The sequence below is a fragment of the Polyodon spathula genome, chromosome 6 (genome assembly GCF_017654505.1).
Source record: "Polyodon spathula isolate WHYD16114869_AA chromosome 6, ASM1765450v1, whole genome shotgun sequence".
In the NCBI taxonomy this organism is placed as follows: Eukaryota; Metazoa; Chordata; class Actinopteri; order Acipenseriformes; family Polyodontidae; genus Polyodon; species Polyodon spathula.
This window is the reverse complement of record NC_054539.1, coordinates 40,032,469-40,048,119: the sequence shown is the minus strand read 5'-3', so window position 1 is coordinate 40,048,119 and position 15,651 is coordinate 40,032,469. Positions and strand designations below refer to the sequence as shown.

The 15,651-nt window shown below is 37.5% G+C and overlaps 1 protein-coding gene across 1 annotated transcript in view; it reads right to left on the bottom strand.

Annotated features, from left to right (window-relative positions):
- Positions 1–15,651, bottom strand: part of LOC121317178 (serologically defined colon cancer antigen 8 homolog) — a 121,952-nt gene continuing 106,301 nt past the window's right edge. Inside the window, exons 16-17 of the mRNA XM_041252839.1 lie at positions 4,022–4,148; positions 1–1,524 (exon numbers count right to left, since the gene is read on the bottom strand). Of these exons, the coding sequence (XP_041108773.1) occupies positions 1,495–1,524; positions 4,022–4,148 (157 nt within the window). The 3' untranslated portion in view covers positions 1–1,494. The remainder of the gene's footprint in view (positions 1,525–4,021; positions 4,149–15,651) is intronic.

Genomic DNA, 15,651 nt, shown 5'->3' with positions numbered 1-15,651 from the left:
TAAAATGAAATCTTGTTTGTTAATACTCCTTTTTGTAAGTGATATCTGATGATCTGTTCAAGTTACAGTTCTTGACACAATGTTCAACTTGAAAATGGTATTCGCAGACTGGATGCTGGAAATAACCTATTTTGTAATGTAAAAAAAAAATGGGTCATTCTGGTGCAAGCTGCATGTTCACATCTGTATATAAATAGCACTGGTAATCAAGCCAAACACATTTTTCCAAAGACCTCAGAAGGCAGACTTGTACACCACATTCAGTGGTATGCAATTTCAAAATTTTCACTTTGAATTTGGAACATTAAGCCTGCACAGTAAGTGTTCCCCAGTTGTTTTGATGCTGCTGTTTGTGTAATAGGCTTCAGTACAGTGAGTTTTGTCAATTTCTAATACTATATGTGATGCAGCAGAGAAATAACGTAGGCACCCCTTGTCTGTCCACCTGTATGAAATCACAGTATAAATTTCAAATTTTACATGCACATCAAGAGAACAGCTTATCCAATTTAAATGACATTCTGTTGCAGTAGTTATTGAGAATATCAGAATCTGGGGTTTAGCTTTAATTTTGTATTGACAGCTATCAAATGCTCAATTTCAATGTCGTCACCACTGCAACTTACTGATCAGGAGGCATGAAAATAAACAGGCAACCTCTGTTAGTGAATTACACTTTATGTTTACATTAATCAGCATTCAAAGTGCAAATAAAAAAAACCACAGAGTGCCAAATCATATTATTCCACCATATTCTCCTCAATTCTAATTCTCTTCATGCTGAGAAGTGACAATTAACTTTGTTATAATGTATCTTAACACTGGTTTATTAAACTCAATTTAAAAAGGCATTTTATATTATAACCTTTCCCTAACAGGTGGGTTTTTTTTGGCTTTCATTTCGCACATGTTTACTTAAAAACAAATTTGCATAATCTTAATAATTAAGATATCAAAACAAAGACAGTGTTGGAAGATATGTGGAAGACTATAAACTTAACTTGAACTGAAAGGAAAAAACAAACTTACAGACCATTTCAATTTCAGGCAATTGGCTGAATGCGGAGTCATGGTATACATTCTTTTTTTATAAAAAAAATGGTATGGCAAATCTGCAAAAGTAATTATCACCTTCATCCAAACTACAAAAGGAGGTAAATGGGTTGTGCTTTTTTCTTGCAAATAGGAAGCTATCCATTTTAATTTGTACAGATTATCACTTGTATGCAAGCTCACCATATTAATAAAACAGTAAGTAGAAAATAATATAATGGGAGTGTTAAGAAAACTGGTTTTAGTTTCATACTTCAATACACATTACAACCTCTGAGATGTTCATATAAACAGTAGTTAATGAATTTTAATTTAAAAAAAGACACCGGTGCAAATTGTTATATCAAAAATAAAATAATAATAAAAAATTGGCTTGATCCATTATTTGGTGCTATAATGACCAAAAACACCTCTTGACACCGCTCTCATGTTTCATGATGGTCAGCTTTCAATTCTTGATAAATTAGGAAACTGAAAAAAAAAAAAAAACAGAAAACAACAGCTTGAATAGAAATACTCTTATTTTTAATAAATGCACTTGTGTTATCATCTAGTGCTTGTACCACTTCACACTGCTATTTTAAAGTGTAGAACTTCCTTCACCCACTTGTCTATTTTATTTCTTTCTAAGAGTTTTTTCTTTCTATATACTTTCCAGGTGAAGATTCATTCCTAAATCAGGTTTATGTGACACACGCACAGAGGTTAAGAGCAGGAGGCTTGTTTTGGGGCTCGCTCATGGTTATGCACCTCCCTTTCCCTTTTCCAAGAAAGAAGCAGCAACCCTAAACCAAAGTTTGTTTGCTGTAAGCTGTGAGTCGGCACAGGGGTTAGGCACTTGTTGACAAATAGGAAGCCAGGCTGAGAGCTGTTGTGAAACCTCTGGTGGGCTGACAGAGAGACAGACTGTCTGCATCAAAGCCCCTATCACTTTACTGAGCTGCAGTCATTCATATTTTTACACTTCTACAAATGTTTTTCTGTTCACTATAAGGCCATTCAATGTAACAATTATTACTATTCTACTCACTTTTCTATAATGCAATTTACAACCAAGTTATATATATATATATATTTTGTTATTTATTTCCAATTTAATCATAAAACCATTAGTTCCCTTTCAAGTATGAAATGTAACCATTAACAAAGTAATTTTGTCCTAGTAGTTAAGGGTTAAAACTCTTATGTAAACTTACAATACATTTTACCATCTGGTGCTTTAAGAAGAAAATGTACTACCATCTGGTATTAAAAGTTCTACACAGTTACATGTTACATTTAAATAAATATGAAACATGTAACTTGTTTTACTTTTCAAGTGTCAAGTCCAACAACTGTTGTTGAAATGTTGACAATTATATGTATTTAACTGCCATAGAATAAACACAGCTTCATCTTGTAAAACGTTAGGTAATTATCATAACCCTAGTTCCCAATGGTGGCTCGTCACTATTGGCAGGTTAGGCACGGCCTTACCATTAATTTGTCCAGTTATTTCCTAAACTAATACAATGAAACTGCTCTGAATTAACATCATCTTTCAAAACGCCCAACCTCCACAGCTCCGCCAGCTCTCTTCGCTATCAGTGTCTAGGCTGAGGGTGTTGCAACTCCCTTGAGATTTCACGCAAGCGCAGTGTATCTAGTAAGGCACTGGTAGGGGTCGGCCTTACCCACGCAAGCAACTATAATGGGCTCCAATGGGACGGTTTCCATGACAACTCTTGGCTTGGTAAGGCACTGATAGAGAGGTGCCTTACGAGGAAGCTGGCTAGCTTGGGAATAAGCAGAGCAGAGGTTGTAAGTGTTCTGTTTTGTACATGTGTTTTGTTGAGCATATAAATTTATATATTTGAAATAGTTGGTGTTTACAAATAAAAAAACAAATACAGCTATATTTGTTCCAGGTGTGCTGCACATGCTCCCTTTACAGGGCTGGTTCAACAGCAGGGTCTTCCAGGCCACGTCAAACTGTGACTGCTTATTGACAGGTCGTCATCACAGATGCATTCAGCCTGGGCTGGGGCTCTGTGTGGAATGGCCAGAGTGTGCAAGGTGTGTGGAACCCTCCATGGAGGGGTCTCCACATCAATGTTTTAGAGCTGCAAGAAGTTTATCTGGCCTTCGCATTTTTTGCAGGAGGTCCAAGGGAGACATGTGGTTGTCCACACAGACAACATGACAGTCTACATCAACCACCAGGTAGGCCTGCAGTTGCCCAGTCTCCATTGTGTGGCCCACACGCTTTTGCTGTGGGAACACAAGAACCTCCTCTCAATGTGGATAGTTCATCTGCCCGGGGTGACAAACTGGGCGGCGAACCTCCTCTCAAGGGCAGTGGAGGCTTCATCTGGAGGTGGTGAGCATCACATGGGAGAGATACGGAAGAGCAGAGATAGACCTCTTTTCCTTCCAGGAATTAACCCACTGTCCCCTCTGGTTTTTTACAATAGGAGGCAGGGAACCACTGGGAATAGATGCCTTGGCACATGAGATTTTCACAACAGTAGTATTTGTAATATTGGTAAATTAAATCAATCCTTAAAGTTTTTTGGCTATAGTGAGGGTTTGACAGTGTTTAATTACTTGGATATGTGTTTATAACTATTGATCCAATTCATATTGCAAAATATATTCTATGCTTGGATATTCTCTATAAGCAGTAGTTCATTGCAATTGCGAGTTAAAAAAAAAACAAAACAAAAACAGCTAATTCTGTGAAATGAATATGAAACTCTCCACCCAGAAACCACCTGAAATAATTACAGTACAGATATCTTTAATATAATACTATAAATAGCCGACATAGAGGGATGGTTTGCACATTTCGCAATGAAAAGACCTCAGAAGAACATCATTGTACACATCATGACAATTATGGTGGATATTCAGATAACAATGATGTAGCATCTTTTCAAACTGCGCTGTATCAGGTAACTAGGCAAACGGCCCGCTTTCACAGGCGTACCTGTATCCTCAGGTGCTGCATCTCCTCAATCAGAGCGTGCCTCTCCTTCAGCAGCTGGTTCTGCTTGTTCAGCAATTCCATCACGTGCTGAGCGCTCGACTGGCAATGCTGATCTAGCTGCCCTAGTCTGTAATGTAAGACACAATTCCAGCAATTAATAATTCATTTTACAGGTAGCAGCCCCTTACATTTGACCATGATTGAGCCAAGACAGCAATCTGAAAAGGATTTTTGTATATCATATTAAATAATACACATCTTTACCTTCTTTCTCTACTTTGAAGAGATATATATATATATATATATATATATATATATATATATATATATATATATATATATATATATATATATATATTTTTTTTTAAAATACTTTACCAAACATGTCACCTCTTACTCATTTGGAATGAGACCCACTCATTTTAGGACATTTTTTTGCGACATTACAAAATTTCACTCCCCCCCTCCCCATACACACTACTTTTATACTGGCCCCTCAATTTTATTTTTGAAATGCTTCAAGAATCTGGGCTCAGTGGAAAATTGGAGATTTCTGGCTCTAAGTAAGTTGGTCTCTAAATAACGCATGCACTACGTAATGATTAAAGCAAGGTTAGTCATGACCATGTATTCTAGGAATTTGCTGCGGAAAAACAGATTTTCTATTTTGTTGGAAAATTAAAAATTTACACTTGAGGGACATTTTAACCAAATCAACACAGTTACATATAATCATCAACTATGCATCAACACACTTGTTCAATAAAACTTCAAGGTTGAACGAGGCACACCGTCAGCGTCACTTTCATGTTGAAAAGTAGCTGCAGTTTACTTCAGTATCCAGTGCATTGTTATTATTTAACAAGCTGTTTAAAGTAATAAAAATCACCCCTAAAGATTAAGTTAATGAGTTTGGCAATAGCCATAACAAAGAATAACTTGGAGCTAAACTAATACGAACACTATTTTTGTATTTGTATTATTACTACACAGAAGTATTTGTAATCTTTAAAGTAAAATGGTAAGTGTGTTTATATTATTGATTGATGGCACTGGTGAGTATGTAACTTCCTCAGAATTTAAAAGTGTACCAATAAATACCACTGTTAACGGTTATTCAAAAGTACTTTGTGTATCTTATAATGTGACAGGGGACTCAATTTTAGCCTTTTATTTTAATTGCGTATTAAAGCAGGTTTTTTTTTTAATCTGAGAATTTTGTTTATTTTATTGCAGAAAACTAGAATCCCTGGTCATGACCCATCTCACAATAACTATGAGATACATACAGTGCCTACAGAAAGCCTACACCCTTTCAAAATGTTCACCTTTTGTTGCCTTATAGCTTGGAATTAATTTTTTTTTTTCATTTATCTACACATCCTACCCCACAACTTCCAAGTGAAAAAAAATTTAAATCTAGAAATATGTAGAAAATTAATTAAAAATAAAAACTAAAATAGCTTGGTTCGTTAAATGTCACCTTTAAAATCACTTAATCAATATCAATTAAGTGGTCTCGAACTGTATTAAATTGTACTGATTCACATGATTGCAGGATAAATTCAGCAATTCCTGTAGGTTCCCTCTGCTGGGTAGTGCATTTCAAAGCAAAGACTCAACCATGAGCACCAAAGCACTTTCAAAAGAACTCTGGGACAAAGTTGTTGAAAGGCACAGATCAGGGGATGGGTATAAAAAAATATCAAAGGCGTTGAATATCCCTTGGAGCATGGTCAAGATGATTATTAAGAAGTGGAAGGTGTATGGCACCACCAAGACACTGCCTAGATCAGGCCGTCCCTCCAAACTGGATGACCGAGCAAGAAGCAAGAAGGGGCCTGATCACAGAAGCTACCAAGAGGCCAATGACAACTTTGCAAGAGCTACAGGCTTATTTGGACAAGACTGGTCAAAGTGTGCATGTGACAACAACATACCAAGCACTCCACAAATCTGGCCTGTATTGCAGGGTGGAAAAAAAGGAAGCCATTGCTCAAGAAAACCCACCTTGAATCCAGTTTGAAGTATGCAAAAAAACACTCAGGAAATTCTGTAGCCATGTGGCAAAAAGTTTTGTGGTCTGACTCAACTAAAATTGAACTTTTTGGCCTAAATGCAAAGCATTATGTTTGGCACAAACTCAACACCGCGCATCACCCAAAGAACATCATCCCTACTGTGAATCATGGTGGTGGCAGCATCATGTTATAGGGATGTTTCTCATTGGCAGGGACTGGAAAGCTTGTTAGGATTGAAGGGAAAATGAATGGAGCAAAGTACAGAGAAGTCCTTGAGGAAAACCTGCTGCCCTCTGCAAGAAAGCTGAAACTGGGACGGAAGTTCACCTTTTAGCATGACAACAACCCCAAAACACACAGCCAAAGCTACACTGGAGTGGCTAAGGAACAAAAAGGTAAATGTCTGAGTGGCCCAGTCAGAGCCCCGACCTAAATCCAATCTCAAATGTGTGGCATGACTTGAAGATTGCTGTACATCAACGCTCCCCAAGGAACTTGACAGAGCTTGAACAGTTTTCTAAAGAAGAATGGTCAAATATTGCCAAATCTAGGTGTGCAAAGTTGGTAGAGACCTATCCCAACAGACTCACAGCTGTAATTGCTGCCAAAGGTGCTTCCACCAAGTATTAACTCAGGGCGATGGAAACTGTGTGTGTGTGTGTGTGTGTGTGTGTGTGTGTGTGTGTGTGTGTGTGTGTGTATATATATATATATATATATATATATATATATATATATATATTCTCAATAGGATTCAACTCCGGACTTTAAATGGGCCACTCAAGGGTATTCACTTTCTTAATCTTATTCCTGCAGAAAGCTGAATTTTCGCCCCAGTTTTAAGTCTTTAGCAGAATGAAACACGTTTTACTCTGTATTTGCCTATACTTTGCTCCATCCATTTTTCCTTCAATCCTAAGAAGCTTTCCAGTCCCCGCTGAGGAGAAGCATCCCCATACCATGATGCTGCCACCATGATGTTTGACTGTAGGGATGGTGTTGACCGGGAGATGTGCTGTGTTGGGTGTGCGCCAAACGTAACGCTTGGCATTTACCAAAAAGTTCCAATTTGGTCTCGTCTGACCCAAACACCTATCGTCACATTTTTGCAGGATCACTCAGGTGCTTTGTTGCAAACTCCATGTAGGCTTTGAGATGGCTTATTTTTTAGTAATGGCTTCCTTCTTGCTACCCTGCCATACCGGCTATTTTTGTGAAGTGTTCTGGATATTGTTGACTGATGCACATTTTCTCTCTCCCAGCCACTGAACGCTATAGCTCTTACAAAGTTGTCATTGGCCTCACAGTGGCATCCCTCACCAGTTTCCTCTGGCTGGTCAGTTTGGAGGGATGGCCTGATCTAGGCAGTGTCTCAGTGGTACAATGCACCTTCCATTTCTTGATGATTGAGTAGACTGTGCTCACAGGGATATTCAGAGACGATGTTTTTTTTGCACCCTTCTCCTGATCTGTGCTTTTCAATGACTTTATCCCTGACTTGCTTTGAAAGCTCCTTGTCTTTATGGTTGAGTCTTTGCTTGAAATTCACTACCTGACCAAGGAACTTCACAGCGACAGGTGTTTTTATTCTGAAATCATGAGAACCACTAATATTGCACATAGACAGAGGCCATTCAACTAATTGTGTGGCTCGTTAAGGTAATTTTGTGCACCTGAATTAATTTAGGTTTGCCATAGCAAAGGGTTTGAATACTTATGACTAATCATGACTTTTCCATTTTTATTATTTTAATTTTATTATCTATTTACTTGCTTTTTGATTTTGCTTTGAATGTGTGGAGTAAGTTGTGTACATAACACATATTAATTCCTACTTCAAAGTGTCATGACTACAAGCTTTAAAGCAACAAAATGTGAAAACTGTGAGAGGGTCTGAATACTTTTGCAAGGCACTGTATATTAGTGTAGTTACCATGGCATCCTACATACATTATTGCGGCAATAGCTGAAAAGCAGCTGCAGCCAGATGTTGAAAATTTACCCAGCAATGTTTCCAGAGAATACTATTTACATTTCAAAATAAAATTTTCAAGCAGAATGCTGGCACAGCAATAGGCTCAAAATTAGGCTTGAATTTTGCAAGCACATGAATGGGTAAATGGGAGGAAATGCCATTTAGTAAACTAGACAAGAAACCTTTAGAATACATAAGACATGTTGATGACATGTATGAATTATGGACACACGGAGAAGAATCTCATTTCCAGTTTCATTAAGTAGCAAATAATATCCACCCTAACATTTCACTGGATCGATGATGAACTGAATCTGAAATTGTATACTTAGCCATTTAATGCATGACTTTTTCTAAAAATCAAAATATTTAGATATCCCTTTGTAAACTTATGAACATAATGTATTTGCAAAGTAAGTGGATGGAGTTGCCCTGGACACAGACTGGCTCATTTTTGGAGGGTTGTTGCTATACCATTATCAAAACAGACAAAGAATACTGTATTAAGAGTTAAACAGTGACAGCAGGTGACTAGAATGAAGAAACCTTTTTTTAGTGCTCTGTGCAGTAAAGGGTTAAATACCTTGGTGAATCCTTGTGAAGGATCGATTCAAATAATCTTTACTCAAAACCTACTGATATGCATCAGTACCTATATGTCTTCTGCACATTCTATCCATACTAAAAGAGCCATCCCTGAAGGAGTGGGTATAAGGATACAAATAATCTGTTCTACTAAAAATGACTGTAAAAAACAGAGGAAATAATTGAAATAAATCTTACAAAAAGGGGACATAAAGAACAGATTCCTGAAAAAGAATTTTTAAAAGTTGACAAACTCAACAGAAATGAACTACATATAGTATAATAAAAGAGAACATAAGGTTTAAAGAGTACCATTAATTATTACATAATCTTGAAATCGGCCAAAAAAAATTGGAAGCATTTACGTATACTTTATAATTCAGAAAAAATGAAAAAACAAAACAAAAAAACAAATCCAAAAGCACTGGTAGTTTCTTTTAGAAGGGATGCAAATGTAGCTAACATTGTGTTCCGCAATAAACATGAAAGGATCATTGACACATTAGAGGACATTAAAACCTGTTTGTTTTCAAACATTTCTGTTTCAAGTTAATGTATTGGGAACTGACTATACAGGTCTTTTCTTTCATAGTACAGAATTATGAAAATAAAAATGCACTTTCAACAGAGTACATAAAATATTTATTATGTAGCCTAAAATGATGTGCAGGGTGGGTTACTACAAACCAATCTATGAGACTTGCATCACAGATAACAACTTGTTGCATCTTGGTTAAAAGTAAAAAAAATAATTTATGTTCATAGTTATATAGTTTTTCAAATGTAATTCTTAGTTTATTCATGCCTGCTTTCTGTTCACATAGGGGTTTAGTTGTGATATGTCATCCTCACACATTTGAACAGATGAAAACATAAATCATGGTAATTTATGCAAATAGCAGCTCACACAAAATACATGAAAAACACTTTTTTTTGTTTACAGGACATTTGGATGTGTAGTTTTCTGTTGTCAGTATGTTCATATAATACCAGAACACTACACTTGATGTCCCGTTCCACTTTCAACACTGTAGAAAAAATGTTGTAAAGTAAGAATGCTTTCAAAAATAGACATGTTAATAGTTATATTTATCAATTAACAAAATACAAAGTGAGTGAACAGAAGAAAAATCTACATCAAATCAATATTTGGTGTGAACACCCTTTACATTCAAAACAGCATCAATTCTTCTAGGTACACTTGTACACAGTTTTTGAAGGAACCGGGCAGGTAGGTTGGCCCAAACGTCTTGGAGAACTAACCACAGTTCTGTGGATTTAGGCAGCCTCAGTTGCATCTCTCTCTTCATGTAATCCCAGACAGACTCGATGATGTTGAGATCAGGGCTCTGGGGGGACCATACCATCACTTCCAGGACTCCTTGTTCTTCTTTACGCTGAAGATAGTTCTTAATGACTTTCACTGTATGTTTGGGGTCGTTGTCATGCTGCAGAATAAATTTGGGATTGCATGATGGATAAGTATCTGCCTATACTTCTCAGCATTGAGGAGACCATTAATTCTGACCAAATCCCCAACTCCATTTGCAGAAATGCAGCCCCAAACTTGCAAGGAACTTCCACCATGCTCCACTGTTGCCTACAGACACTCATTCGTGTAATGCTCTCCAGCCCTTCTGTGAACAAACTGTCTTCTGCTACAGCCAAATATTTCAAATTTTGACTCATCAGTCCAGAGCACCTGCTGCCATTTTTCTGCACCCCAGTTCCTGTGTTTTCGTGCATAGTTGAGTCGCTTGGCCTTGTTTCCACGTCGGAGGTATGGCTTTTTGGCCGCAAGTCTTCCATGAAGGCCACTTCTGACCAGACTTCTCCGGACAGTAGATGGGTGTACCAGGGTCCCACTGTTTTCTGCCAATTCTGAGCTGATGGCACTGCTGGACATCTTCCAATTGTGAAGGGAAGTAAGCATGATGTGTCTTTCATCTGCTGCAGTAAGTTTCCTTGGCCAACCACTGCGTCTACGGTCCTCAACGTTGCCCGTTTCTTTGTGCTTCTTCAAAAGAGCTTGGACAGCACATCTGGAAACCCCTGTCTGCCTTAAAATTTCTGCCTGGGAGAGACCTTGCTGATGCAGTATAACTACCTTGTGTTTTGTTGCTGTGCTCAGTCTTGCCATGGTGTATGACTTTTGACAGTAAACTGTCTTCAGCAACCTCACCTTGTTAGCTGAGTTTGGCTGTTTCTCACCCAGTTTTATTCCTCCTACGCAGGTGTTTGTTTCAGTTAATGATTGTCTTTCAACCTACATATTGAATTGATGATAATTAGCACCTGTTTGGTATAATTCTTTAATCATACACCTGACTATATGCCTACAAAATCCCTGACTCTGTGCAAGTGCACCTAGAAGAATTGATGCTGTTTTGAAGGCAAAGGGTGGTCACACCAAATATGGATTTGATTTAGATTTTTCTTCTGTTCACTCACTTTTCATTTTGTTAATTGATAAATATAAACTATTAACATGTCTATTTTTGAAAGCATTCTTACTTTACAGCATTTTTTCACACCTGCCTAAAACTTTTGCACAGTACTATATATATATATATATATATATATATATATATATATATATATATATATATATATATATATATATATATATATCCATTTGTATTTAGTATTCTATGTATGACAATAAAACTGTTTCAGATTCCCAACGTGTGGTCTGTGAATAACTCCCAGCAGGTGTCCCTGAACAACGGTACTACTGCATCTAGCCACCCTCTTACACCTGTTAGCTTCACAACATACGAGTGTCCCAACAAACAAGCTCCAATCACTAAAATGTAACCAAAGACAGGAAAATTGAAGATTTAAAGATTATACATTTTTTATTCTATACTGTTCACGTTCTATGGGATTCCAAATCTTATCGTCCAATAACACCAAATAGTACAGGATGGTAAATAAACTTCACCAAGGGTACCATTGGGTCAGACCAAAGACAGCATATCTTTATTAAAAAAAAAAAAAAAAAAACAACACATAAAAACACTAGTAATACAATACCTGTAGCTAGGTATTATATATAGTGTGAATCCTGACTTTGCATATAATACATATCATTTCATTTTATCCACTCGGAAGACTTCTCCTAGTACACTCAATGAATGTCGTAGTACAACTACAGGCCATACCATCCTAGAGTTATGTTTCTGTAAAGTTACTCGGTGCTGAAAGAATTAAAATAGAATAAAACAATTCTGATGAAAAACAAACAATTGTCTGGATTGCCCACAACACCTCGAGAGGGCTCAACAGTGATTCTGGCATCCCAACATCACCCCCCTCCATCCCCCACTCAGCTCAGCCCAGCTTACTCACTTGTACATCAGCATTACTTTCTATTGTGCTTGAGATCCCCATCCAGAATCTTTCCGTCTCAACCACAACCAGTTGCTGCTCCTTTCTGCTGCTTCAGGTAAGTTCTTCATCGTGCGACGCAACTCTTGGCCACTGAACCCGACGTCTCTGAGAAACCGGGTTGTAGAGTGTGCCACAAATCCTCTACAACCCACCTCCACTGGGTAAACTCGGACTCTCCATCCTCGCTGTTCCGCTTCAGCAGCTAGTTGAGCATACCAAAGTTTTTTCCTCTCAAACGCCTCATCCACAGCATCTTCCCATAGCACTGTTAACTCTACCAGATGAACAAGGCGTGCTGAGCAACAAAAGCTTAAACCAACACTGAAACCGTTCATATTAAGAATAACATTTTTGTTTGCAAACTTTGTATTATCACGGACACAAACATATTGGAAAATATACACTGCCTGGCCACTTTATTAGGTACTTTCTATACGACTGCAAGACTTTGTAACAACTGTTTTTTAACAGCAAGACAGACTTCAGGCATCTTCCATAGTCACCACAATCCAAGCATGTTTGGGATGAACTTGAATGATGCATTCAGTATCAACATCATCTGCCTAGCTCTCTGTGCCAACTGCGTGATACATGAAATGACTGAATGGGTTAACATTCCTCAAGACATCGTGTGGAGTCTGTGTCATGTTGTGTCAAGGCTGTGATCAGCAGTGTCCCAACACCAAATAGGTACAGGTCCTAATAAAGGGGCCAAGTAGTGTATGTGTTAACACAAACTGCATGTATGCAACATTTGAAAAGGTCTTGTGCCATTTAACGAGACAAACAGGTAAACAATGCACCATGCAGTTACTGTACTTAGTGTGCCAAATAGTTCCTGAATATATATACTGTACATGTTACTTATTGTTGGTATTAATACATGTTCCATCATGTGTTACTAAAGAGTTATTTTGTCTTTCAATAATGATTTAATTTTATTAATGTCACACAATATATAGTCCATCAAGACAACGACATGTTTTCCAGACTTTGCTAGGGCAGTAACGATAGACTGACCACTTTTTACAGGGTGAGCTATTTAAAGTCACATACTAAAAAAAGTTCTTGTTAACTGACTTCATAATGATTACGTAGTAGAAATACAAGACATTTTAAAAATGATTAGGTACTTCAGGGGTGGTAGTTTGCATGCTTTTATGTTAACCAGGCTGCTTGTCAAGCAGTAGTACATGATAATAACATGGTCTGATGTATGTAGATCTTGTAGTTTTCTACTTGATTAAGTTCAGTCACCATGATGGCAGAGATTTTTCACACAGGATTTAAGGGAGAGAGAAGACAAGTGGAAAATCTGTATAAAAATGAAACACAGTAGGGAAAGAGGAAGGGAAGCCTCCCAGCTTAGGCTGCAGGGGTTGACAGATGCCTTGTACATACTGGCTCTATTACCAGGGCAGAGGCTGTGCCGTCTGTGAGCTGGGAGTGTTTACACTGCTCCCCACAATCGTGAGTTGGGCCATGCTGGACACAGGCTCTGGTAAGCCCGGCAGGCTGGCAACATTTCTCATGCCAGCCTGCGGGATCAGCTGGCTGGACTGGGGGCTCCTGCTGGCTGCACACTGTCATGTAAACACAGCTTGGTGCTGCCAGCTCACCGCACTGGCCTGGGTCAGTCAGCAGTCTCACCACAGGAAGGCTCTGAGGGTGAAGGCAGAGTGCACGCTCTATGCTGCACAGCAAATTACAGTAAATAAAAAACGTAATATTAAAAAAAAAAGCTTCAGAGCTAACTTTATGGTTAATTGCAGTTCAGAAAATATTGTTTCAAAGTTGTATTCTTTTTCAAAAGTACTTGTTTCCCCAAAGATAATGGACAGCTCATCTGTTTCTATAATTTTTTTTTTTGTTCAGCTGACTCAGTAACCTTTTTGACTGTCCAGTCTGGAACTGTTTCACAAATTGTAAACTGTATTTAAATATCATGAGTTAAAGTTTATGGACATAGCACATTAAATCAACACATTTTATTAGGGTTATACACTTGAAAGTGTGGTCTTGCACACACTAACGCATCGCTTAAGGAGTTACCTTATAAGCCTTTAGTGAAAATATCAGCACTAAGTTCCCTGTGTGGCTATCACATCCGATAGTAAAAAAAAACACTATTTAAAAAAAAAAAAAAAAAAAAAAAAAAAAAAAACAACCCTATTTTTTATTTTTTATAGGAGGATAATTGCTTCAAGAAATAATCGAACCATTTAATACTCACCGAAGCTTCCAGTATTCATGTATTCGTCCAAAGTTTCCTTCTCCCTTCAAAGGAAGAGGAAGCTAGTGTCTTTTCACCTCACACTTACATTTGGTTGAAGTGAAACCAACTTCACTGTTCGTCCACAGTATCAGCACTTCTGGTACAGTGCAAGATGGCTAGGCTAACAAAAAAAAAAAAAAAGTATAACAATTGAGCATACAGGTGTGACACGACAGATTCAAATAACAAAGAATGATAAAAGAAATAAAAAAAAATAAAAATAAACAATTTTACACCAATTACCTTGCCCCAGATACCGAAAAAAAAACAATGGGAGTTATTATCAAAGTAGATCTGCTGGAGGACAGAGCTATACGCCATTATGTTGAATGTTTTTTCCACTGTTTGAGTATTTTCTAAAGATACAGAAAACCCATCGGGAATCTACTCACTAGTTTATTCCGACGCTTTCTTTTTGGCAGATTATACAATGATCTAAGAATCCGTGTCTATTTGCCAAGGACTAAAGTGGCTGACAATTTAAACTTCCACCAGTTTGCTTCTCGTCTGCTTCAGAATGTTCAAAACATCTACACGCTAGTGCAAACAGAGTGACAGCACTTAAAATCATAAGCGCAACTGCCGTATCCCCCTCAAAATTCAGGATCAAACAGCGCCTAGGAAAGCTGCTGAAATTAATCTGTGTCGAAATTATAAACCGTACATACAAATGCACAGGCTAAGAGAAATGACTTAACTCATACCACTTTTTTTTACCCAATGATATGAATAACTTTCAGTTTTTACCTTTTTATTTACAATGTAGCCTATCACTTGCGACCTCACTATTCAGTATGTACTGACTTCCACAAACACAGGTGTACATAAAGCACTTTAATATACATTGGGAAAGAGAATGCTGTATTTTCTGGTTATGTTACAATGAGGGCATTTGTATTTTACACCAGGAAGAAGTTTTAAAAAAAGAGGCTACCATTTGATAAAATGTTTACAACTTGCTGCCATAAACCGTTTAGAGCAAACAAATCGTATGCTGTTAAGGTCTACTTAAATACTGCAATTCATAAATGTTTACTTGTAAAACAGGTTGAACAGTTGTATTTTATTTACAGTAGTCGTTGACAAGGACAGAAGGCTCCAAACATTGCCTTGCGCTCTAGTGGCATGCTGATATATTTTTTCATGGGGATAGATCTACTGTAGATTTCATCTACAGTAGCACGCCCAGAATGTCACTGTGTATGTGTGTTAGAAGCTTGAGAACAATTACTGAAAATGGCTCAAAAATAAATATCAGATTTTTTTTGTAAATTGTCAGCGGGACAGCTCGTTACACTAATGCAACTAACTATAGGGGTGCTGCTTTCTTATTAAAGTGTGTGTGAGAGAGAGAGACAGGAATTTATTGAAATGCTTTTAA